Genomic DNA, 26,832 nt, shown 5'->3' on the forward strand with positions numbered 1-26,832 from the left:
CATAACATAACATAACATAACATAACATAACATAACATAACATAATATAATATAATATAATATAATATAATATAATATAATATAATATAATATAATATAATATAATATAATATACACAAAAATAAACAGTCCTTCAGTTCTTAACACTAGTGCACACAGGATAAGAAATATGGATAAACCTTTAATGCTTGTTTTTGGAAAAAAAATGCTGCAAGAACCAGGATTAATTTAAATTTATTTTAGATTCCAGCTGACAGTGCACACAAATTGTCCATCAATGCATTTTTTCCTTACAGGCAGTATTCAGATCTGTAGATCAGTGCTCAACACACAAAAAATGATTTGTCTGAAAAAAACAATTATGCCATTTCTTCTCCAGAAGAATAAAAAAAACTGTCATTTTACATTAATAAATGATCCGAAATCTTAATTTTAATAATAGCTCATTTCATCATAAATTCATACAATCAAACAGCTAAAATACAAATAAAAGTTTGGGAATTTAATGATAGTAGCAGGAAAAAGTCACTGTGAGCATAGCAGTTCAGTCCTGTGCAGGTGCTTTGTTTTATTGTAATTTTTACATTTATCTAGAGCAATATCGTGACGGCTGATGCTAAAAATAAAAAGAATGGACGCGACTGATTGGTTGCTACTCCATGAAAGTATTTCTGCATTTCATTAATTCATGGACTCCTTAAAAATAAAGAAAATATTTGATCATGGTTCTTTTTTTTTTTAATTAATGCCTCAGTAAGATTTTAAAACGAATGAGTGCATTTAAATTTGATATAATAACATGGAAACTCAGAGAAAATAACATTGATTTTCTTACATTGTTTTAACAATATATACACATGGAAGCCCTCAATATAAATTCTACACTAAAATTGCAACTCTGTCAATTTTATGACGTCCAACTAAATCCACAGCCAAAACAGTGGTTATTTTATGCACTGCATGTGAAAATCACACTTTGCATGATGATTCAGATATTCTCTTTTACCTTCAGTTTTGGTAAACGATAATAAAACAAATTTTCTTTCCCTAAAAAGGCATTACTTATAACCACATTTCCATCAAATAGATGAAAACATAAACGCTACACTTCCAGGTCACAATGACCTCTCATTCCTGAGGTTAGGATATGGAAATGTTTAATATATGCACAACGTTTTCTATTATACACAACAAAAACAAAATATGTGAAGTTTACTGCATTGGTCCTGAATAACATTTAAAAAAAAAATCTAAATCTAACATTTAGGATTAGGCTGTGCCACAGATTTGATTTTGCTTACATAAAACACAATAGCATACAAACTTGAAATGGATAATCGATGCATTATATTTTCCTTCCTCACTTCCTGAACTTGTTTTGTGCTGATCATCTGTCTGTTGCTAGCTTTAGTCAGACAGTGATCTGTTAATACAGCCCTACCCGCATGCTACAGTGAAAGCTGAGCTATTCGGATGGTCCGGAAAAAGTCAACATCCCGCGCTTTCACTTGTTGGATCACTTGAATTACAAGCCATTTCTAGAACATGTTTAACAATGTTTGACTTTAGCTTTCCCTTTAAAACATCTATTCTGCTTTTGTGCTACTTTCATATCCAGATCCTTGGTGATGCCAAAGCAAAGGCAGGATTCATGAGCAAATGTCCCTTTGCCAAATGCCAAGGCCAAGGGGGATATGAGGTACTACATAAAAATAAGAGATTGTTACATTTTACGTGAGTCTAGTGGAACTATTGAGTTAAAGTGGCAAATGCTGCCTGCTTTCGTGCTGGACGATCACAGGCAGAGAGGCCTACAGCGTGTCAACAACAGGATCCAACTCAAACCCGGTGCCTGGTGTCTTGGCAGAATCCCCCTGGGGATCCTCGGGTTCGGTGCGGCTTGTAGGAGTCCTGATAGGGGTCCTGGTAGTCCTCTTCCACTAGAGGAGAGTGGTCCCTGCTGTGCTGCGTGTCCGAGGACAGGCGGTTGCGATTCTTCCGTGCCCGTTCATTTTGACAGTTCTCGTCTGCGGGCATCAGGCTGCGACACTCAACCGAATTCTCCGTCGTTGTGTTGTTGCTGTTTCGGTTTCTTTGGGCCTGTTTTGACACAGGATGTTTGGAACTAAATATGAAAACTTGACAAAGAGGTCAAATATGTCTACAGCAAAATGGAAAATCTAAAAATAACCGATTATACTTTGAATGATTGAACATTGGCTTTACAGGATATAGCATTTAAAAGACTTAACTTTGATCAAATAAAAAAATATACATTTGTCTGTCTAGCGGTCATACACCCATGCAAACGGTGTCATTAGCAGCTGAGAGACTAATAGTGAATGCACAGCTCCAAAGTTTCAATTTGAAGGTACGCAATGATGAGAAAAGATGAATAGCAGACTGAGGTAAGTTGCCTGCAATACTAAGGAGAGCCTTTCTGAAAAAATAATGAGCAAAAAATGCAAAAGAGCAGATCTTAGCTCCTTATTAGAAGCAAAAGTGGCTGTAAAATCTACAAGACAGCAGTGATCAACCAGATGACTAGTTTTTAAAAGCTTGTATCAGAATCAATACAAGAAAGCAGAGGAGAGCCTTGAAAAACAAGCAAGTATTGCTTTATATATTATTTTAATGAACAACAAAATGCTATCTAATGAATGAGATGTTTTTTGGTGAAAACATTGCTTGCTTGTAGCATTTAAGGTGCCAAGATGGTCGATGAACATGCAAGCTTTCTCCTTCAATCCTAGAGTATTTCATGTCAGAACATGTCTCATCAGAAGGTGTCTTGTTTTGCTGTTTAATGATAGACCAACGTTCCAAAGCTGTGTGTAGAAATCAGTTATAGCCTTTGACTCAGGTCAAGGTCAACACCTCAACCAGGATCAGACTTTCCTACTTTCCCTTTCAGCTTAATTTGTTGTCGCTAGAATTGCTTGTGGGCTTCCCATCATGTCGCATAAACAAGCTTCAGTGAGGCACGTCTGCCTGATGGTTACTTCTCTGTCTCTTTGGTATACAGAGCATATTGTGGGGGAATCATTAGACTTACTTGTTCGCAGGTTTGTCTAAGGTGTTTACAGTGGTAAGCTGTGTTAATTCTTGATCTATTCAGTTATTCACGGAGCTGTGTGTTTTGACCAAACATTTCCACTGTGGACCAAAAGATCTTGTTCCAGAATCTGACGCAACTTCTCTAGCTTGAGCTGGGAGGAGACTTTCTCCTAAAGCAAACATCTAAAGCAAAGTTAATGTATGCAGGATTTTCTTTTTTCTCATGTTAACCATCGTTATCTCTAACATTTGAGTTTAGCTCTTGAGGGAACAGGGAGTTGTTTTTCAGGTTGATGCCTGTATTTTATGATGGTCCAAACTCTAGACTTTGCTATATGTGAATAAAGGCTCTGAGCTTAAAGTTGTCTTTTATTTGTTTCTACTCTAATGAAGGGTGAGTATTTCTTTTGTCTTGTAGGCTACCAAATATGAATTGCTAGAAACCTAGTGCACTTGTTGAATTCAGTTTAGATTTATTTATTTATTAAAGACATTCTGTAACATGTTATCTTTTGCCATTGGTCAGAAGTTATATATTGTTAAACATATCTCTTGGTTGTAGAACATCTTTTGAATATTTTTCTCATACAATTGTCCCTGGCTGTTCACCCTTTTTGATGCAATTGTGCATGTTTGTCTGTTTTTTTTTTAACAACAAATTGTGTTCTCCATCCTGATTAGCTGTAGACCAATGTCGCCAATTTCCTCCTTTCCGTGTCTCCTGTACGGAATGCGTTTTCCAAATCTACATGACTCTTCAATCATGACCACTACTGCATTTATTTTTCAATGAAAGTTTGACCGTTGAGAGTTTTCAAACAAGGGATAATAGTGTGAAAGTGCTCATGTCTGTCTGAGAAAAGTGTATAAAGTGTGCAGTGAGGAGTTTACAACCTTAAACATCTATTGTTATTGTAAGAAATAAAGATGACTTCTTTGCAGATTTAGGGGATTCCGGGTTATCTTTAGAACCCAACTCCTGCGATTAAGAAAGACTACCGGTACTTTATACATGCAATTTTCAATAAAAAATGAAAGCAACTCTTTTATATAACATATCATATATTTACCAATGTATATAATGTAAGTGATCACATTTTAGAATGAATAAGAAAAAGGGAAAGGGAAGACATTTTAACTACAACTCAGAAAGTTCACCTGTATGGCAGCAGGATATGGGGAGAGAGCCGTGGAGCCTAGATTGCGTCCCAGCAGTGGGTTGAGTGGCGTGCTAAGTGACGTGTGAGTGGCACGCCAATATGCCTCCAGGTATTCAGCCAAGTGTTCACAGGCGTCTTCCAGCTGGTTTTCATCCAAGATGATGTCAAACATTTCCTGAGGTGAGAAATGAGAACAGGATGGGTGCATCTGAAGTGTCTTTAAAGTTTTGTCAGACAATAAAGTGGGGCTTGAGGGTTATTTACAGATGGACACTGTGCAAGCTTTTCTGCAGCAACCAGCTGTACGTTCAAGTGTTTGCTCTGAGATTTTCCTCTTGATTTGATCAACCTCTGCAGGACCTGCAGAACAAGATCATAAAGAAAATCTATCTTCTGTAGTAAATGCAATTTATTTGAAAAAATGAAAACAGTATTTTTACTTTAAGAAAACAAATGACAACAAGAAGAAGTAAGAAGTTACTGGCAAATCAAGTTTAACTCTTGTCTTATTCAAATTTGAGGTCTAATTTAGTTTAAAACACACTGAAATTGAATTCCTTTATAGTCCAATGATATCTGTGTTTTTTTTTAAATTATTGTTGGATTGGAGTTGGTTTATTTCAAGCATTTAAAACAAAAAAAGAGAACAAACAAAATAACTATATATCTCTGCATAGATATATAAAACTAGATTTGATTGGAAACATTCATTACAGTGCCAAGAAATTTCAGCTATGGCCTCTTCTGAATGTTTCTTGTCCGTAGCCTCAACAACTTCTGCGTTTTTGTCATTCCTTTCCACTGTATTCTTCAAAAATGTTATTGTTCTTTCCAGATAATGAAGCATAATCCAGTACATTCAAACATAGAGCTATTCTTCTAGTTGGCTCGCCGTAGTCTTACCTTGGGAGAGGACACTTTCACGTGGACAATAATGGGTGCCAGAGAAGTCTTGATAAGCTGTGCTGGGTGGTTAATGGTGTCTGCGTCTAGAACCACAAGCTGTAAGGATCTGGCCAGCTCAAATATTCTCTCTATTTCACTCTGGACCTCCGCTACAAATAAATAATAATGTGTAGCAAAGCAGATATTACCAACTAAAAGAAAAAGGATGGTCAAACATAGAATTGACATGGACACCAACAAGACATGCGCATCATTGAGTGAGACGGTTCCTCTAGATTTACCATGGTTGGAGCGGGTGTTGGATCGCTCAATGATGGCCCTCTTACTGGGGTTGTTAAGTACTGACCTCTTGGCCAATGATATGTCAGCTGTTACCCTTGTGATGGATATCCTATCCAATGCAAAACGTGCAGGTTAGAAAAACCTGGCGGGCAGCAGGATAATGAAAGCCGCGGCTTTGCTGTCAGTGCTCACCTCCCATCAAATCTGTGCTTGAGGAAGTCAAACAGTGCTTTCTGCATCATATCTGTCACCTGCAGCGGTGAATGGAAGAAGAGGAGGAGGAGGAAGACAAGAATCCACATGAACGTTGTGCAATTGAAGTCAAAAGGCAAGGGATTTCAGTGGAAGTACCTTCAGAGGCACCTTTTTACTCATACTGATTCCGCTGTGCTGCAGCGTCTAAGAGAAACCCCTTTTCACTCAGATGCCGCCCCCTCAGCCTGCTGCTGAGCCAGATCTGTGCATTACACACTTGACCGAGCTTTTCTCAAAGCTGTGCATGGTGGTTTTGAATATGGGCTACAGCACAGCGTCTTCAAAAACACAGGTGGTGAATTGGTTTCCTTTTAGACACTAAATCGTTTCAACAGAAAATTTAAACCGATATGCACGCTCCTTGCATTGAGCTAAAATTCACAAAACTAACACACACATGAGATTAATTGTTTAGTGATTTTGTATGATGTTGGGTGTTCAGTGAACCAAGCGTGCAGCTTTGATCTATAATTTCCTCTCTGGGTTTTTTGTTGTTGTAAAATGTTTTCTTTCTTGTAAAACACGTACAAAAAGAATTTTTTAAAGTTAATTTTGATTTTTTTTTTTAAATCCTAATTTAATGAGCCACAACATGCTTCTCTTAAAATAGAGAAATCTCTTTCAAGTAGATCTAAACCATGCTAACAACCCCCACCCCCACCTACATATTACGCACACAGCATCAGAATTTGTCTATTCAGGAAATGAATTTTATTGTTTTCATCGAAATTGCTAATTTTATCAGCAAATTAAAAAAAAAACATTTTAACAGATTTTTTTTTATGATTATTGGAAACTGGATGTTATTTTCATTTATTGTAATATAAAAGTTTTTACCAAGATTTTCAATCCTTTAAGAAGAAATGATGGATAAATACCTTCCTTTACTTTTGTAAAAATGTACATTTTGGTGTATATGTAAATAATCTTAGACCTTCTTTAAGAATTGGCAGCTGTGCCACCCTGCACACAATCTTTACTGAGAGCCTTTGCTCTTTGGAGTCTTTACTTTCTGTCGCATCATTAGCAAGGAGAGTCGTTTCACCCAAAAACTTCCTGTCATGAACGTTTAGAGTCTCTAAAAATACAGTCCACTCATCTTCTTCCAGAGCCTTTGGTTCAGTACACATTATTCTGCCTTTCTAATTTCGAACCGTGTTCCACTTTTTCAATCTGATGCAGTTTACCCAGAAGGTTGTTACCACGGCAACAGCAGCACGAGAGGCAAGGACTGCGATTCCATGACAACTGACTTCAGAGCTCCCACCACCTCCTTGGCCTCCTTCATTGTTTGCTCTGCTGCTGCAACTGATCATCAATTAGTCGGATGGTTTTGGTGGCGAACTTAAGAAATCTATCAGTATAAAGATTCGATGATGTGGTTTCATCATCCACTGATGATGGAAGCAATTGGCCAGAGAGTGCATTCCTAGCTCGAGAAAACGGCACAGAGATACCAACTTTTCTCCCTTGTCACTACAGAACCAGGGATTTCCTTTCCAAATGCATGGATAATATAAACATACACTAAATCCTTCTGCCAATGGCCCATAAGGAGGTACAGTATTTGAATATTTTACAGTAAAATGTCCCTCTATATGCAAAAGACTACAGAGAATACTTCTTTGAGAAATACATAAAAGCACAGCCCACTGTGAATTTGTTTTTTGGCCGAGAGATAAAAGGTTGCACTATATGATGAGAAAATCATGACTGTGAATGAGTCAAACAACTACCTCATAGCCTTTGAGGGACGGTCCCACCAGGACAACGGGTCTCATGGAGGGAACCACGTCGTACGGAGGGACATGCTCGGCCTGAAGGGGTGAAAGCACACAGCTAAAGTCAAACAGTGATGTCTGATAAGAAACTTCTAAATTCTCTTTTTAACCAAGCTATCTCATTCATCTAAATGTTGGAACAAATGTTTGATAATACTAAAGTTTAAAATATGTTACTTGAATATATATCCTCAAACAAGGAGGTGTATTTTCTAAAGCTGGACAAAAGATAAAATAATATCCTAGAGTCCATCTTGACATCAGACTGGACTGTAAACACATCATTTGTTTAAAATGTTTACAAAAAAAAGGACAGAACAGATTCCCCCTGTTTTAGATAACTCAAATCCTTTAATGTTTGTATTGAGATGCTGCTTCTGGTTCTTGATCCATCAGTTGTAGAAAATGCTCTTTTTCTTTTTTTAAGAACTGTTTGTTGGGAAAGCAATTTGACTTTGATAGACAGTAGCAGACTGGAACATTTACCAGAAAGAGTGTTTCTGTAGTGGGTGTGAGAGTGGACTCCAGTGGGGGAATTGCTGAGTGGAGGAGGAGGAGTGTGATCCAGACCAACCTCAACAACAGCAGGCATCCCTTCCATGAGACAATGCGTGTTCAGAGAAGTAGCCACAGTGACAACTCTTCCCTCTGCACTGCAAACCTACGTTCTCACCAATGTGCCACCAATGTGTAGCTACGCAAGTTTTTGGGCTGTGCGTTCAAAAGGGCATGGCCACAGAATGGGCCACGCCCTTTTGTGGTTCCATGACTTAGAGCTTCAGGAATGTGCTTATTCCTGTTGTCATTAAACTACACGAGAACTCTTGGTAACATACACTTCACCCCTATTTCCAAGAAAATTTTTACTTTTTATTTATTTATTTTTAGAAAATAACTCTTTGGGACTTTCTAAATTCTGTGTTTTGCCACTAGATCCTTTAGTTTCCTCTAAAGGGGGATGAATAAAATACAGTATGTTTGTTTCTCTGTTATTGACGTTTGCAACAATGTTCCAGAAAAGTTTCAGATATTTTATCCATTTTATTTTGTTGACTAATTGTCCATAACTTACTTAGCACCATGTCAACTAAATATCGTTCAGTAGCACTGCATATTTTTATAAAACATGAACGGTACTCACCACTTTCTGTTTCTGTTTTCCTGAAAAATAAGATTAGCTGTGTTAGTGCATACAGGCAATATGTTTCAAAATGCTGTGGAACTATTACACCTACCTGCAGAGTTTGGGTTTGGTTTAAAAGTACCAGACACCATATCTCCCAGACTGGATGAGGAATTTCCGCTGGATTTACTGCTGGATTTATAAAAGAAAAGAAAAAGATAAAAATAAAATCCACATATTTCTTTGAAAAAAAAAAAATTCAAAAATGTTATCATCTAAATTTCTGGTAAATAGGTCTAATTATGCCCTCATACAAAAAGTCTTAGTTTTTTGCTTATATTTATTCCACAGATGCAAGTGATAGATCTTAAGTAGTTCAAACTGTTTTAATGGTATTTCAGTATTAAATGAACACTCACTGGCCACTTTATTTGGCACAGCTGCTTGTTAAAGCCAATCACATGGCAGCAAATCAATGCATTTAGGAATGTAGACATGAACAAGACGATCTGCAGCAGTTCAAATCTTCTTGTTGAAAACTGGTTCTAGCTGATTGAAAGACAACACAAACTCAAAAACCACTGGTTACAACTGAGGTCTGCAGAAGAGCATCTCTGAACACACAACACGTCCAACCTTGAGGAAGATGAGCTACGTCAGAGGAAGACCACAGCGGTTACCACTCCTGTCAGCTAAAAACAGGAAACTGAGGCTGAAACTCACACCGAATCACCAAAACTGGACAATAGATGAGTCTCAATTTCTGCTGCAACATTTGGATGGTAGGGTCAGAATTGGCATTATCCGAATGAAAGCATGGATCCATCCTGCCTTGTATGAATGGTTCAAGTTGGTGGTGATGGTGTCATGGTGTGGGGGATATTTTCTTGGCACACCTTGAGCCCCTTAGTTTCGAATGAGCATGGTTCCAACACCACAGCCTACCTGAGTGTTGGTGCTGACCATGTCCATCCCTTTATAACCGCAGTGTACCCATCTTCTGATGGCTACTTCCAGCAGGATAAGGCGCCATGTCCTAAAGCTAGAATCCTCTCAGACTGGTTTCTTGAACAGGACAATGAGCTCTCTGGACTCAGACGGCCTCCACAGTCACCAGATCTAAATCCAATAGAGAATCTTTGGGATGTGGTGGAACAGGAGATCGGCATCATGGATGTGCAGCCGACAAATCTGCAGCAACTGTGTGATGCTGTCATGTCAACGTGGACCAAACTCTCTGAGGAATGTTTCCAGTGCCTTGTTGAATCTATGCCACAAAAGATTGAGGCAGTTCTGAAGGCTAAAGAGGTCCAACCGGGTACTAGCAAGGTGGACCTAAAAAAAGTGGCCAATGTGTGCATGACTTTACAAATGGATGTGTTGTATTTATTATTATTTACCACATTTTGTGGACAATAACTTCTTGTGAAGCATACTCACAAAACAGCTTTTTAAAACTAAAAAACTAAAAGAAAAAACGCAAAAGCAACATAAGAAGATTATAATACTTTAGCACTTTTGTCAGATTCACCCATTTGGATAAACTCCAGTAATTCCATGTGGTGGAACATTTCTTTTGAACATAGCTTATCTCTGGTTTCCATGCTAGCATGTTGTTCCTAATGTAACGATACCCAACAGAAAGCTACACCCGTCACCCGTGTTGTTGGATTTTGACCTGCCTTCCTTTCTGCTGCTAATGAGGACCTGCATCCAGAACTTAGTGCTCAATTTCTAATCATTTTCCAATCATTTCTTTTTTGCTTTTGCTTTTCTGCCCACCCAGGGAAGCGTCCTCTCTTCTGCTCCTGCTGGAGACGGATGTTTTCCAGCTTGAGAGGACTCGGGATGAAGCCGATGTCACAGCCCTCTTTCACCAGTCGCCCAATCCACCAGTCATTGTTGTGCTTCTGCAAAACAAGAGGGAAAAAAAGTCAGAATAAAAAATTATTAAAAACGAACCATTCCCACTGTAATTGTTATTTCATTCCTTTCAATATCTTGAGTGGTAATCCATTTAAAAACAGAAACTTGTGACAGTTTTGGGATAGATTATATCTCAGCAAAGATCAATGACTTAGACAGATTTGTGAACAGATTTGAGAGAAACTGTTGGTTTTGTTCGTAGAAAAAGGTTTCAGATCATTGACTTTATCTCATCACAAATTGGAGCAAAAACAAAAGTTTTGTTCAGTGTAAATAAAGGTAGATAAAGAGAATTTTACATAATCACAGTGTCAAGTTTTGTTTGTAAAAAACATTTAAAAACAAAAACCTTAGGGTAAAACCTTAATGTTAATTAATGTCATCATAAAGTTCTCCACAGACAAAAAAGGCCAAACCTTTTTTATACTTCTCTCCTTAAATCATGAAACTGTAACTAGCCACTGTGACCTCACATTGCTATCACATATTCTGATGCAAGGCTTTATTCAGACACACGTCCTTTCTGCGGTTGAGAAAACCCACATGTGCAAATGGTGCAGAGAAAATTGCAAGTGCATCGCACCTCTTTGATGTGAAGAAAGTCCTTGGCATCAAAAGAGACAGCAGTCCCAGCCACAGGAACGTCTTCATCCAACGCACCACAGTAGCTGACGTTGGTCCTCACCGCGAATGCAACAGCTTTGCTCTGTTAGACAGAGGAGAGCAGAACTACAGCATGATGAGAGAGGAAAAATGAGTGCAAAAAAAAAAAAAAGAGATGTGCAATATGATTACTACGATTTCATGTTCACAGAGACAAGATGAAGTGATTTGCCAAAATGATCATAATAAACGTTTAGCAGCGCTGGCTGCTGCAGTGTGCTCATCCAGATGTTGCATCATACATGTCTGCCCTGCAGTGAGGTGTTGGCGCCGCTATTTCAGGCCTCCTCACAACAAGAGCACCAAGACGGTGGCGGTTTTGATCGTTTTGATCACATCTAATGCACACAGGAGCAAAACACAGCAGGTCTTTCTCAAAGGTCAAAAGAGATGAGATGTTATTTTTCTAAAAGATCCCATTATTTACTTTATTACAGTCTGAAAGGCCTTTTTCTCATGATGGAGGACATATTTGAAGAAAATTAAGCTTATAATTGCCTTTCTGAGTATTTCTCTATTCAAATCGTTGTGAATCGGGAGCAGATGAAAAAACTCATAAGTGTGACTTAGAACCTGCTACGGCCAGCCACGAGCTCCCTGCTCTGCTCAATTCTGCCGCACTCACGTGCAGACGACTAAATCCATGTACGTCCTTGTTTTCCTCGACTGAGCGGACATTTGGCTCAAAACTGTGCGGCTGGATTGCTCTGATACTGCTCACCATTTTTGTTTCGCCAGTAATCTTAGGTTGGGGTTGTGAGTGGCTGTAAGCTAGCAGGAGAATGTGTAAACAGAAGGATACCGGGGAAGGGGGCGGGCTTACTCCACAGCAACAGTCCCGCCCATAACTCAGAGGTGAATTCCTAAGGAACTTCCACCACTCTGCAGAAACTATGTCCTAGAAAACAACTGTTTTTTGATTATATTATATATAATATAATAATATTATATCTTTTTAGCAGCCAATGGGAAAATGCTTTACATATAAAACACTTCATTTAGCTTTTTTTTTTAAATCTATATATACTTCTTATCAGATCACAGGCTGTGTGAGAACACAAATGAAGAAAGATTCAATGAAAAGTTTGGAAATATTTGCCACTCTTTGGCTCTCATACACCAGAGCAGACGGAGCCTGGAAAGGAGATCGTTGGACCAGTTAGCAACAGACGGTGCGAGACTGGACATGAAGCAGGATCTTCACCGTGGCTGTGGCTCACTGGAGCCAGGAAAATGATCCTACGTCTGGTTTCGTCCAAGTAAACAGTTTCCAGTGCAACAAACCTTTGCTCTTTCGAGCTGAACAGTGGCCTGCTGCTCCTTCTCCTGACGGCCGCCCTCCTTCTCTTCCTCCAGGGACACATCTGAGTCAGACGGTCGGCTTGTGTAAGAGTCAGCTGAACCCTGAAGAACAAGACAAACGATGAGGAGAGGACCTGTCATTAATCCAGATGAAGTCATCAATGTCAGTACACCCAACCGGAAAACATTCCTTAAGACAAAGAGGGGAAAGTGACATTGATGCGAGTTCCATATGCATTATATAAAATCAAACACATTGTAAATAAATACAAACCCAACACAGAACTCTAAAAATCAAGACGACACAAGAGATGACTGAGAATGTCAGTGTTTGTGTGTCTGCTTTTGCAAGCAAGGTTTGTGTGTTTTGGGAATGTTTGTGTGTCTCCTGATTTGATGAATAATTTTCTGACGACGATCAAAGCTTGATAGATTAAAGACAAAGAACCAGCAAGGAAGCTTTCATTTCTGGCACACATAAAATATATGTATCAGATAGAAAGAAAAGGAAAATGCACATTTCTGAATTTACTGACTCATTTCTAAGGTAAGCTAAGTCAAAAAGAAATGTAAATAAAGCAGGGAAGTATAGTAAAACTAAAACTAAAAAACATAAATCTTAAAGCACTGCTGCACTAATCATAGAACGACTTCAGAATGACTATCCTCAGTTTCCTATGTAAAATTCTATATCATCTATGTAAATGTTATCTCCTTTCCCTGATACTTGGGTTCTGTGTTATTTTTCATGAACAAATCTTTTCATGTAGATAATATGGAACATTTCCTTGTAAATGAAGAATATTCAAAAATGTTGATACAGAAAAACAATCTGCAAATACGATGAACATAGTATATCTTCCAATTGTAATACACAAACAGAAATATACACTGTGACATACTGTATATTTTTGCAGACCTATGATACCCAACAATGCCATGTAGCAGTCCTGGATTGCAAGGACCATATTGTTTTTGCAGTTCTTTGTAAGTATTGTACATCTTTGCTAAAGTTTTTTGCTAAAAGCTTTTTTTGCAACCAAAAAAAAAAAAAAAAATGACATCACAGCGGAAAAGACTGTCAAAAAAATGAATGGGGCCCGCTTGCAGCCTTAATTATCATTCCAGCTCTTTCTTTTTCCCCCAACCCATGTAAATTTATGTTTGTCAATATTAGTTGACAGTATTTCCATTGGGCGTTGCTGTGCTCTTATGTAAAAAAAAAGATAATAGTATTAAGGGATCACTTTGCTCCAAACATAAGTACATCCACTAAAATTGAAAACAATTTAAAAGCTGTTCATCCCACATGTAATAAATATATATTGGAATGGAATCACGAATACTAACTACTCCTTCCCCCTAAATAGATAAAGCATATATAAAGTCGACATTAGCTTTGGATACACGAGTCGTTTACTTTCCTTGGTTCCACATACAGCAAGTGCTGTGGTTGTGTTTTCTGACAGTGTAGGTGACATTACCTTTAGTGACGCCACCTTTAAGTGACCCGCTTTTTCTGTGTTGGTGTGTTAATTCCTCTGGCACTTAAAGAATGATCTCACGCCTTCCACCCTTAAGACTGCCTCAGGCTGACATCCGCTTCATGCCATCCTTATCAGTGAAGTCATCGCCTTCCTAACACTCCCAGTGCCTTGCGTCTTCTCCTTTTTTATTCTAAAGTAGGCAGTAAAAACGCCCACCTACATATTTAAGGCATAGTGACTGTGACAAAGATGACACGACCACGATTCAAAAAGCTAAGACCGTCTTTATAGGGAACAGATGTAGCATATGAATCCCATTCAGGTAGAATTTGTTGTATAATGTGCGTACGATGAACATGGGGAGGAAATTTCTACAAAGATGAGTGTTATCCCAGTAACACTGTTAATTCGTGTGAAAAATGGTTTATAATAGTATGAAATAAAGAAGGGGCAATGAAGAGGTCAAGAAGCTAAAGTCATAAAGCAGAATGACCTCAAACTGTTTTCCTAATGACGCTCTTCTAAAGATCTTTACAAACATTTTATTAAAAAAGTTTCTTAAAATTCAAAGCCCCCTATGTATTTAATACAAAACTTGAACCATAAGCCAAAAAAATCAAAGTATAATTTCAAAGAATATAAACTTTAAATAAGCATTCAGGTTTGAAAAATAGTTATCTGATGACAATTTGTAAAGTTATTCCCCATTTTCCTTTTAGCCCTGCTAAATGACTGACTTCCAGGTTGAGTAAAGTCCAGATAAACCTCACCCGCTGCTAATCTACAAACAATTCTATAGTTATCACGAGCATTTGACCTTTTCTTGCCATCAAAATAACCTAAAGTCCAGTTAAACCTGCCAACCAACCTGCAAGTTGTTACTTAGCAGTTCTAAACCCACTAAAGCGCTTCCTGCTCGGCTCCACCAATCATGACAGAAATAAACGTGAGAATTGTTTCTCTTTTCATTTGACTTTAGCCACGAGTCTTTAAATGTGTTACAAAGGTCAATGTATTGGTTTAATGGTGTTTTCTTCTGACTCAGGGGAGGAAACACGTTTGTCAGGTGACCACACCCTGGCTGGCAGACATGAATTGTACAACTGTGACCCACAGTTGTAAGCTGTAACACACTCCTGCTCTAACGAAGTTGTCTTTAGTGAGTTATAGTTTCTGCAGAGCAGCAGACGTTCATCAGAAATTTGTTGGGACTGTCGGCGGGCGCAGAGTAGGTCCGCTCCTGCTTCCCGGCATCCTTCGGTTTACACGCTCTCCCGCTAGCTTACAGTCCCTCACGACACCAACATAACATTGCTGGTGCAACAAAATTGGCGAGCTATATTGGTGCTATCCAGCCCTACAGTTTGAGCCAGATACCAACTCAAACAAGGAAAAGAAAAACGTTAATGGATCTATTTGTCTGCAAGTGGATGGCTTAGGATGGAGCTAAGTCACAGCTACAAGCTGTTTCAAACTGAATTTTTTTTGTCTGCTCCTGATCAGAACAATTTGCATCAATGAATACTCAGAAGCACTTTTTTTAAACTTGATTTTCTCCATAAATGTCCTCTATGATCAGAAAAGTTCCACAAAAATATGTTAAAAACACCATAAACACAATTTTCATCAGAGTGGGTCTTTAAGTGGAATACCAAGAGTTGCTTGACTGAATATACACTGGATGTATTCATATAAACTAGGCCTGCACAATATACCGCAAATTTATCGTTATCGCAATATCCAGCTCTGCAATATGCATATCGCAAAAGACGGTGAATATCGCAATAAATCGCAAACCCAAAATGTGTTAAAACAATCTTCTAGCAGCTTGAAGCATTTAACGAATCAAATAAATCCCTTTATGCTTTGACCAATCAGATGGACGCCTTCCCATTGTTGACCAATCAGATGGAGGCCTATTATGTTAACCCTGGTCCTGAAGAGCCTCAACCCTGCCTGTTTTCCAGCTCTCCTTAACCAGCTTGCTGTTGATTGGCTGACTTGAGTGATTTCACATCCTGATTGACTGAACACACCTGATTTTGGTTATCATTATCGAGCAGTCTAGGGAGAATTGGAAAACAGACAGGGTTGAGGCTCTTGAGGACCAGGGTTAGGCACCCTGACGTTTGTCCCCCATGTCGATGAGGGTCATTTGGAGTATAATTTTTAAACTGTTGCAATGAAATGGGAATGATGTTTTTGTTTATTTTTCTATTTGTTTATTTACCGCAAATTTATCGTTATCGCAATATTGATCACTAATATCGCATATCGCAAGTTTTCCTCATATCGTGCAGCCCTAATATAAACAGTAATGAGTTAATTGTATGCTTTTAAATTTTAAGGTGAACAACATGATTTTTTTCCCATTGTGGTCTTGGATCTTATTGAAGTACTGTGAACTTTGTAAACAAAATCCTGGTCAATTAGAGTGAAAAAAAAAGGAATAAAGTGTTTCCTTCATTCATATCTTTACAAAAGACATAAAAAGGGTCTCAAAACATGAATTGGATTGGATTTTTATGTTCCAGGTTTTGTGACTGTTGTCCTATCATAAGACTTTATTAAAATTTGTAGTTTGACCGTGTCAAAGATTGTGTCAGAGACTAAAACGTCCGCAAAAATACAATTTCTCCTCCGGCAGCCTTTATAAAGTCCTAGTTTTGTTGAGTTGTGGCCTTAAGGCCACAGCACACAAAAATCTTTCCCCGGATTCCTTTACTAAACAGGAAGAATAGAGAAATGATTGAGGATGAGAGGAGCTTTGGCACCAGCATTTACAACAACATCCTTTATCAGTCAATTCCTACGCATTGTTCCTATTACTAACTCAGTTCTACATAAATCTTAGGATAGAAATTCAATGCCCTCCAGCTCAGATCAACCCTTTAAAAAAGGGGAAACAGTGCAATCAAAACATTGATCATGACCTTAAAATTAATGAGTTTAAGAAGCTATTCTGTGAAATTGTAAATATCCTCATTCGAAAAGAACAAAAAAAAAAAGGTATCTTTTAATCCTTAAATTTGCGTTAGGGCGCCCCTACTATCCTGTCCACGTGCTGCTATGATGACCGTATGTTGCGCTGTCTGTGTAGGACACGCTGGCGTATGGTGTCAAAATAGAGCCTAAAGTATTGCGCATCAAAACAGTAAAACCGCGCATCAAAACCCCAAATCTGCGAATCAAAATGCATAAATTGAGAACCAAAACCCACAATTTGCAACCAAAAGCCTTTCCCCAAAGCACAATCCTATTTCTCAGCTGCCGATTTGTTTTCTCGCCATTCTGAAATCCTGTTTTTGAGTTGCAGTTTTATTTTGAAACTGTCTTTTTGAGTTGCGCTTTTATTTTTTGAGTTGTGCTTTTATTTTTTGCGGTTTTGATTCTAAAACCTGTCAACACGTAAAAACAGTGACATGTCAGTCAAGGGGAGGGAAGGCGGGACATCCCTGATATCCAGAAGCTCATTGGCTACCGAATAAGACCGAGTCTTACGTCAACAGACCAGTTTAGAATGTGCCGGTAAGTTTCTCATGTTTTTCATATCTTTTACTATATTAAAAGATCAAAATTGTACTTTATTTAACCAGAGGACGCCAGCACATTCAGATGAGGAGCTCCACCAGTAGCTGCTAGTGAAAAAAGATGTTAGAAAGTTAGATGTTGCATGACAAACTATCACCATTGTTCTCCTGTGTTAGCATGCTAGCTAGCTCAATGCTAGCGGGGTATCCAGCTCTTTTCATGACTTTTGTGGATTAAACAAAGTACATTTTTTACCACAGTGTCAGGATCAGTCATGTCAACCTGGGAATAATTGCCCGTGGATTGTCACTATGGTTATTCAAATAGTTTTTTAAGAAGTACATTCATGTGTATATATAAGGTTTTTCAATATTTCCTTAGGGATTACACAGATGGATTGAACAACAAAGCAACATATTGCTGCAAGAAAGTGACACCTTTCCTAGTTTGGGATCAAGTTAATCCCTATTTAAAATAAATAAATAAAAGAAACACAATTTTTATTTGAAGTACCAGAGCAAATTTCCCACAGGTGGGATCAATAAAGTTTTTCTGATTCTGAACTGTATTCCAAAATAATTTTCTCAACCTTAAAGATTGCAGGTTAACACAGGAAGTTACCTTTCACAATATGCAGCTACTGAGTAGCAATTAAGGTGTGTGTGTGTGTGTGTGTGTGTGTATATATATATATATAAATATAAACACACACACACACACACACACACACACACACACACACACACACACTCATTTTAACTGTCTTAAATACATTTTTCTTTGTGTGCAGGATGCTGTGGACATTGGACGACAGACTAACTTAAACCAGGCAGAGCAGGAAACTGTTGGAGTTGTTGTTCCCTCTGTGGCTTGTCCTCTCTCCTCTCAGACCTGTTCAACCCTTGTGGGACATCAGAAAACCATGGCCAAGACATTAACATTTATGTACTGATCTATGCATGTCATCACAGCAGGATGTAACAAAAACTAACAATGTGAACAGATCTCATCTGCCTTACAAAATACTGCCCCCCTTAAGAAAATAAATGGCTAATAATCACCACTGGTATTTTGTAAAGCTTCATTTTTTAATGTTTGACCATTAAATGTGTTTTGTACAAAAGACTGATGGTTTTGCAAAGATCTTTGAAACACAGAGTCAAGTGCATTAGGTTCTGTGAAATTCTGAACCACAATTCAGAGAAATTAAAATAACTGTTTTTAAAACTCCTTAAAAGACTTGAGGTGGAAAAGTCACTGTTTTCGTACAGGCACTAAGAAATGGGAAGCAGACAGTGTGGTCGAAATGGACAACTATCTTAAAGGCTTCTCTTTCAGTTGACAGGAGATGTCTGTGAGCCTGCTGGACAGCCTTTGCATCACACTGGGACGTCTTTGGGGCCTGCATCTGGAAAGAAACAAAAACAGCAAAGTTAATTAACCAAAAAAAGAAGAGAAAAATTAAGATTAAAATTGTTTTCATTACCTTAAAGAAGTTGTAGACATCCACGTCATAGCTGCCTCAGTATTCCTGCCTTTTTTGTTATGGTATGCATAACAACGGCCCTTATAGAAAACAACAGACATACAGCATTAGTCAATTTTAAAACCACCACCCAATTAAATATACTAATAATTCTATTGATGTCTAATACTGGAATAATTTTAAGTGGAATAAAACACGTTTTTGCTGGTCTGCTACAATTTACTCTGCTCTGGTTCACTCGAATACCGGACTTCTGCCAGTCTGCATAGTGCAGACGCATACATTTTGAATAATATGGCACAGCAATATTGTTTCTCTGTTCAATAATTCCCTCTGTCTGTAAACCCTGAAAAATATTGAGAAACCTTATAGGTTATAACATATTTGATTAACCCTAGTGACAATTCACGGACAATTATTCCCAGGTTTACATGACCGATCCTGACACTGTGGTAAAAAATGTACTTTGTTTAATCCACAAAAGTCATGAAAAGAGCTGGAAACCCCGCTAGCATTGAGCTAGCTAGCATGCTAACACAGGAGAACAATGGTGATAGTTTGTCATGCAACATCTAACTTTCTAACATCTTTTTTCACTAGCAGCTACTGGTGGAGCTCCTCATCTGAATGTGCTGGCGTCCTCTGGTTAAATAAAGTACAATTTTGATCTTTTAATATAGTAAAAGATATGAAAAACATGAGAAACTTACCGGCACATTCTAAACTGGTCTGTTGACGTAAGACTCGGTCTTATTCGGTAGCCAATGAGCTTCTGGATATCAGGGATGTCCCGCCTTCCCTCCCCTTGACTGACATGTCACTGTTTTTACGTGTCGACAGGTTTTAGAATCAAAATCGCAAAAAATAAAAGCGCAACTCAAAAAATAAAAGCGCAACTCAAAAAGACAGTTTCAAAATAAAACTGCAACTCAAAAACAGGATTTCAGAATGGCGAGAAAACAAATCGGCAGCTGAGAAATAGGATTGTGCTTTGGGGAAAGGCTTTTGGTTGCAAATTGTGGGTTTTGGTTCTCAATTTATGCATTTTAATTCGCAGATTTGGGGTTTTGATGCGCGGTTTTACTGTTTTGATGCGCAATACTTTAGGCTCTATTTTGACACCATACTGGCGGGGGTGGGGGGTTGCACACGGAGGGAAAACAACTTGGAGCTGCAGAGGTGTGATGAGGTAGAGTGGCGGGGCTTAGACTCACCGCTTATGATACCAGACCCGCAACAACTAACAGCTGCTTCCTAATAAAAAATAGTTGTCATCCATAACATTTATATACTTTGTTGGGTTTACTGGATTTAAAGAAAAATACATAGAAGGGAGTCTGCATCAAAGTGAATTTGTTTCCATCATCTCATTCATCTTAACTGTTTGACAGACAGAAGAGTCTATTCAAGGTTGTGGAAGGTGAACAAAAGATCAAAGGAAACATCGCTCTCATAAATAATGAAAATAAATAATCAAATAAATATCCTGACAGCATTTTAAATCAATACAAGTATTGCCAAATGAACTATCGCAATGTAATGGCACTTTCTCCTCACAGTAAGTAGATCCTGGTTCAAATCCCGGCTGGGACCTTTGTGGAGTTTGCATGTTCTCCCCACGCATGCGTGGGTTTTACCCGGGCACTCCGGCTTCCTCCCGCAGTCCAAGACCATGCTTTGTAGGTCAGTTGGTCACTCTAAGTTAGCCCTAACTGTGTATGTGTGCATTGTTGTGTGGCCCTGTAATGGACTAGTGGCCCGTCCAGAGCGTTAACCTGTCTTCGCCCAACAGTAACCGGGATAGGCTCCAGCAACTCCATCACCCCAAAAGGAATTTAAGCGGGTTTGGAAAATACAACCATTACATCAATGAAAATTAAGGAACAACCTAAAATAAAAACTGCTAAATCATGTTGTGTAAACAGTGCAAAAAGTTGTCGGTATGAAAGCAAAATGTTCTGCTGGACAAATTTTGAATTAGTTTAGTATTTGTGCAGTAAAATCCAGAACACAACCCTGTGATCCTAAAAGGGATCAAATATAAAAGCATGAAGCTATCTAGTCTTTGAAACAGGTGTGCGTCCTGGAACGACAACGGTTGATATTTCTTTGAATGAAAAATGTTTCCTAGATTGTAGCGTGTAGTTGGGGTATACAGAACAGCTTTTTTCAAATTGTAGTGGGAAGACCCACAACCCAGTGTTGCTAAAGTTAATCCATTTTTTGCTGCAGCGGAATTTGAAGTGATGAATTGTAACATCAAGCACAACAAATCAAGTCATAACCACAAGACAACTAGTGAAGAAACACCATTCTGGTCTATGCAGACACCAAATCTACAACACAATGCTATGAATCAGGTAGATTTATTTGTTGCTTTTTTTCTAATGTCGGGGGCAAAATAAGCAGCTGTATCATTTTACACAGGATGACCTTCCTGACCTAACTAAACTGTATCTTTATGGGCTAGAAAATGGGGCATGTTGGTTGTGTTAGATGTAGAGACCACAACATCAAATTTGTAGTGATTGACCATTCTTGTTTGATGAGATTGGTAAATTGCATTCATAGAAACTGTGTCAGAAACTAAAACTTTAGCAAAAGTACAATTTCTCCTCCAGCTGCCTTTATAGAGTCCTAGTTTTGTTGAGTGTTTTTAAAGCCTGCAGTCACAGTGAGTTTGAGCTGCACTTGCTTTGAATGACTGAAACCATATACCAGCTGTTTTTTTAAAACTTAACTGCAATCTGTTGCTTCCATGAAAGCTGCAACCCCTATTTTTGAAATCGCCCACTAATAGAAAACATCAAAGTGACTTTAAGGGACTTTAACTTAATGTGGAGTTTATGTCTCTGAGCCAGGCCAAGGAATCAAACCATTTACTAACCCATTAGCAAACGGCCGAACCTCATCGTCAATACCTTTACAGCAAACCACAATAGATATAAACCCGTTTATATTCCTGCATTGTTACAATTATGAAAATGGTCTCTTTGCATGACTATTTGTTTACTTCTTTTTTTTTCAGGTAAATCAAAGGTGTTTTCTTATAGGCTTAAAGCTTCTTTGTGATTGTGGACCTCTCATTGGGAACTTTATTTATGGATCTGGCGAATTATCACTGCAGCAGAATGTCGATAATTTAATAAAAATACATGCAGACGCGTGTAACTGGAGATTTGCAGTGCAGTTAGTCAATGTGTCGAGCTGGTCAGTGAGGATGGATGCTTTTGTTCAGGGCTTCCAGGCCTCTTCACTAATGATCCATTCGGAGCCAGGGGAGTCTTCCCTAGCAGCAAAACAACTGTTATTTACCGTCTCATCAAAAGGGAAATCTATAACTGGAGGAGTGGGAAAACAAAGCGGAAAACAAAGAAGAAAATCCAAAGATAATTAAATTTACTCAAATGTCTAAATGTATCCAGAAAGAATGGCTTTTTGTTGAAAAATGTTCTTTGTTTGCAACAAATTTTCCAATTTTATGTATTGAAAAACATCGTGTGATCAGACCATAATTCTTTTAGATGAAGTAATCTTAACCTTTGTGCCAAACTAAAGGGGAATTACATTTAGTAGCTATAAATTGAAAGAAGCATAGCTAAATGCAAACTACAGAGCAAATGTAGTATCCTGGTTCTGGTTGCAAGCACTTCACATTCCCCACACTATTGATTTATAAATCTTATAGACAACGATAGTCAGAGCACAAAGTACTTTTAAGACTTTCCAAAATGACAATCACAAGAGGTGGGTGTGACTCTTCATCCCTTTTCTGCATTGGCATAAAACCTGTGTACTCGTGTGCAATGCAGTTTTATGGGGGGTCGCCATCTAAAAGGGTCAAGTGGTGGGTCTTGAGTCTATCTCCCCACACTCTGGTCTAATCTGTGCAGATGCCAACGCATGGTCTGGTCTCCCATCTGCATCTGCTTTTTGACCTCAGTGCTGGTCAGAGACAAGCTTTGAGACTTAGATAAGGCAACCCAGGAGTACGAGGAGATTCGTCTCCAGGTTTCAGGTGGTGCATTTGCAGCACATGTGCAATAGGACATTCACTATCACAGAGGGTATTTATTTAACCTAATTATTGTTATAGAGATGAGTCACACATCTGTATACAGGCAGCGCTATAGCAAGAAATTTAGCAAAGCGCAGCACGGGAAAATGTCTAATTATAACAACATTTGAGCTCAACCAGGTCTTTTTTTTTAATATAAAGAAATTTATCAAGCTGGTAAAATGTCTAAAAATCCTGCACAATTAAGGTGGCATACAGGAAGAGACTTTTCAAAATAAAACTCAGGTTAAATGAGTAATTCTTCAATGTATCACAAAAACTCAGAGAGAACATTCTCAAATTGTCTGCATATACACTGACCAAAAATATAAACGCAACACTTTTGTTATTGCTCCCATTTTTTATGGTATGAACTCAAAGATGTGAAACATTTTCCACATACACAAAATAACCAGTTCTCTGAAATATTGTTCACAAATCTGTCTAAATCTGTGATAGTGAGCACTTCTCCTTTGCCAAGACAATCCATCCCACCTCACAGGTGTGCCATATCAAGATGCTGATTAGACAGCATGATTATTGCACAGGTGTGCCTTAGACTGGCCACAAGAAAAGACCACTCTGAAATCTTCAGTTTTGTTTTATTGAGGGGGTCAGGGGACCCAGACAACCAGTCAGTATCTGATGTGACCACCATTTGCCTCATGAAGTGCGACACATCTCCTTCGCATAGAGTTGATCAGGTTGTCTGTTGTGGCCTGTGGAATGTTGGTCCACTCTTCTTCAATGGCTGTGTGGAGTTGCTGGATGTTGGCAGGAACTGGAACACGCTGTCGTATACGCCGATCCAGAGCATCCCAAACATGCTCAGTGGGTGACATGTCCTGTATGCTGGCCATGCAAGAACTGGGATGTTTTCAGCTTCCAAGAATTGTGTACAGATCCTTGCAACATGGGGCCGTGCATTATCATGCTGCAACATGAGGTGATGTTGTTGGATGTACGGCACAACAATGGGCCCCAGGATCTCGTCACGGTATGTCTGCATTCAAAATGCCATCAATGAAATGCACCTGTGTTCTTCGCCCATAACATATGCCTGCCCATACCATAACCCCACCACCACCATGGACTACTCGATCCACAACATTGACATCAGAAAACCGCTCACCCACGACGCCACACACGCTGTCTGCCATCTGCCCTGAACAGTGTAAACCAGGATTCATGCGTGAAGAGAACACCTCTCCAACGTGCCAGACGCCATCGCATGTGACCATTTGCCCACTCAAGCCGGTTACGACGACGAACTGGAGTGAGGTCGAGACCTCGATGAGGACGACGAGCATGCAGATGAGCTTCCCTGAGACGGTTTCTGACAGTTTGTGCAGAAATTCTGTGGTTATGCAAACCAATTGTTTCAGCAGCTGTCAGAGTGGCTGGTCTCAGACGATCTTGGAGGTGGACATGCTGGATGTGGAGGTCTTGGGCTGGTGTGGTTACACGTCGTCTGCGGTTGTGAGGCCGGTTGGATGTGCTGCCAAATTGATTGATTGATATGGCACACCTGCGAGGTAGGATGGATTGTCTTGGCAAAGGAGAAGTGCTCACTATCACAGATTTAGACAGATTTGTGAGCAATATTTCAGAGAACTGGTTATTTTATGTATGTGGAAAATGTTTTTACATCTTTGAGTTCATACCATAGAAAATGGGAGCAATAACAAAAGTGTTGTGTTTATATTTTTGGTCAGTGTATAATGAATGTAAATGCTAACAGTTATTTTAGGGATGAAATGCAACACATCCCTTTATGTATGCGTCTGTTTGAAAAGAAGGATAAAATCCTAACTGCACAAGAGAAAAAAAAGAAGACAAGAAAGAAATGTTCATGCCAAGTGCTGATAATAAGAGCTGCCAGTCAGGTTCCAAACATGGAACAGTGAACACAGAATTGATTGGATGCAGGAAGTCATTTCAAACCTCTAGTTCAACGATTGTGTTATTGTCTCAAGTTTGCTAAAGAAGTAAACTCTAATGCAGATTACCAGGAAGTGGTTTCAATAATTCACGACTGAAATATATATCATTTTCAAGGGTTCTTTATCTGACGTCTGATAAGATAACAAGGGTTAGTAGCCCCCCCTCACCAGCCTGGATGGCCACCAAACTCCTCCAACAGAATGTGAAAGACAAAAAAAATTAAACTTTTCTTTTAAAAACCTTTTTACTGCAAGGAAATATAGGGAAAAATAAATGTTGAACAAAACTAAAACAAATGCAGCATACTGAACATAAATGCCTGAACCTTTGAGCGCATCATTGTTGAACATTTTTGTAATGTGGAACCTGAATTTGAACAAAATGTAAACATATTAAATTGAGCCCTGACTTTAGTATTAGGAGGAATCTCAGACAGCAGTCACGATTCAATCCCCCTCTGTTATTGATGCCTGAATGATGCCATTTATCTCTATTGTCTCTATGATGGGAAAATGTCTCATCATAAATAAAGTACATTGTGGTTTTTGTGCAGACAGAGCAAACAAAATATCTATTTTTTCCAAATACAAGACATGTGCCACTACTTACTAACCACAGACAGAACAGAATGTCCTTAAAAAAATGTTTTCCGCTTTCTAGAGACAGCCAGGGTGTCAGGTGGCTTTACAGTGGGGTCTTGACAGACTTTGCTCAGTGGGATTCCCTCCTCTCCTCTACCCGGCAGCAGCCCTGCCGTTTATTGCCTTTGTAAGCATTTTCTGCCACTCCAGCACATCCTCATCTAGTGGATGCCCCTCCGTTCTGGCCGTCCAAAATGAGTTTTCCTTTTACTTCTTTTCATCCGTGTGTGATATTTCTTTTCTGTATTTATCTGCATCTGTTTTTTGTACAAAAAAATAACCCGAATCGATGATAACTCAGTGTTTCTCAACCATACAGGCATGTACCTTTGCTCAAATGTAAAAGCTGTGAGTCTTCTTTAAATCTGCTGGTCTATTTAGAAAAAGATTGGAATCTAAATAAAAAAAGAAAAGGCAAGCAGACTAGTGAGGTGCTGAATACCTCAATTTGACAAAACCTTTCGCATTCAAATGAAAAGACAAATGCTGGTCATTTTGTTTGTGCAAAAAAAGGTGCCTAAAATTTCAGATCCACTAAAAGATGGGAAGATAAAGCAACCACTGGGTTGACTGAAGTGCAAAGCTGACACACGAATGCAGATCCTCCTTTCCATCCTTATCCAGAGAAAAAGTGTACCCTCCGCACCCTTTAGTGTCAAAAAAAAGAAAAAACAATCCAGCACGCCGAAAATCATTTCCACTCACCGCCTCAGAGTCTTCAAATCCATGCAGGTACAAGTTATCGTACATGGAGGAGGGAGAATCCCAAAGGCGGTTCTTTAGTACAAAAGAAACAAAAAGATCAACCTGTTCCGGAGCGGATGGATGGAGAAATCAGATGAGAGACAAAACCTGCAAGCAGTCTCTTTCTCCATATGAAGGTAGTCAACAAAGAAGGCAGAGCACACCAGAACAAAAAACAAAGCAAAAAAATTTGCATACAAAAATAAAAAAAAAGGTCATTTGTTTTTCAATGCTGAACTGAATGTTGTTGCCCACAAGGCCAGCGTGTATTGGCTCCCATCATCAGGCAATCTGGCTATCTCGTGCGGCACAGCAGACCAAGCATTTCATCTGCCGTCCAAGCTCAAATCTCACAAACCAATCCCTTCCTCCAGTGTGGGGCCGATGACAGCGGCAGGATGCAGCCTTCCCATTGGTCGGAAGAGGCTCCAGTCAGCTTGGCTGACTGTGAATAAGGAAGAGAGTAAGAGGGAGGCAGGGGAGTCTG

General features: G+C 38.9%; 1 protein-coding gene and 2 long non-coding RNA genes across 6 annotated transcripts in view; 1 reads left to right on the plus strand and 2 right to left on the minus strand.

The window, feature by feature from the left end:
* Nucleotides 1-218: 218 nt before the first annotated feature.
* Nucleotides 219-26,832, minus strand: part of cacnb4a (calcium channel, voltage-dependent, beta 4a subunit) — a 36,164-nt gene continuing 9,550 nt past the window's right edge. Inside the window, exons 1-13 of one of the 4 annotated variants that reach the window (XM_078939177.1) lie at nucleotides 26,307-26,732; nucleotides 12,438-12,557; nucleotides 11,074-11,196; nucleotides 10,347-10,474; nucleotides 8,677-8,753; nucleotides 8,583-8,602; nucleotides 7,397-7,477; nucleotides 5,598-5,656; nucleotides 5,405-5,514; nucleotides 5,121-5,272; nucleotides 4,482-4,577; nucleotides 4,216-4,392; nucleotides 219-2,100 (exon numbers count right to left, since the gene is read on the minus strand). In XM_078939177.1, coding sequence (XP_078795303.1) covers nucleotides 1,840-2,100; nucleotides 4,216-4,392; nucleotides 4,482-4,577; nucleotides 5,121-5,272; nucleotides 5,405-5,514; nucleotides 5,598-5,656; nucleotides 7,397-7,477; nucleotides 8,583-8,602; nucleotides 8,677-8,753; nucleotides 10,347-10,474; nucleotides 11,074-11,196; nucleotides 12,438-12,557; nucleotides 26,307-26,351 — 1,449 coding nt within the window. In that variant the 5' untranslated portion in view covers nucleotides 26,352-26,732 and the 3' untranslated portion in view covers nucleotides 219-1,839. Of the gene's footprint in view, nucleotides 2,101-4,215; nucleotides 4,393-4,481; nucleotides 4,578-5,120; nucleotides 5,273-5,404; nucleotides 5,515-5,597; nucleotides 5,657-7,396; nucleotides 7,478-8,582; nucleotides 8,603-8,676; nucleotides 8,757-10,346; nucleotides 10,475-11,073; nucleotides 11,197-12,437; nucleotides 12,558-26,306; nucleotides 26,733-26,832 lie in introns of those variants that run through there. The other 3 variants (XM_023950744.2, XM_023950742.2, XM_023950743.2) reach the window with 3 other exon arrangements.
* LOC111946729 (uncharacterized) lies at nucleotides 17,350-18,536 on the plus strand. Its single transcript, XR_002872468.2, has 2 exons — nucleotides 17,350-17,470; nucleotides 18,264-18,536. It is a non-coding gene; the product is annotated as an uncharacterized LOC111946729 (long non-coding RNA).
* LOC101159955 (uncharacterized) lies at nucleotides 18,745-19,770 on the minus strand. The gene is made up of 3 exons (XR_002872469.2): nucleotides 19,670-19,770; nucleotides 18,960-19,039; nucleotides 18,745-18,881 (listed from the first exon to the last, which is right to left on the minus strand). It is a non-coding gene; the product is annotated as an uncharacterized LOC101159955 (long non-coding RNA).

The sequence above is a fragment of the Oryzias latipes genome, chromosome 21, assembly GCF_053564925.1.
Source record: "Oryzias latipes strain Hd-rR chromosome 21, Olatipes_Hd-rR_3.1".
In the NCBI taxonomy this organism is placed as follows: domain Eukaryota; kingdom Metazoa; phylum Chordata; class Actinopteri; order Beloniformes; family Adrianichthyidae; genus Oryzias; species Oryzias latipes.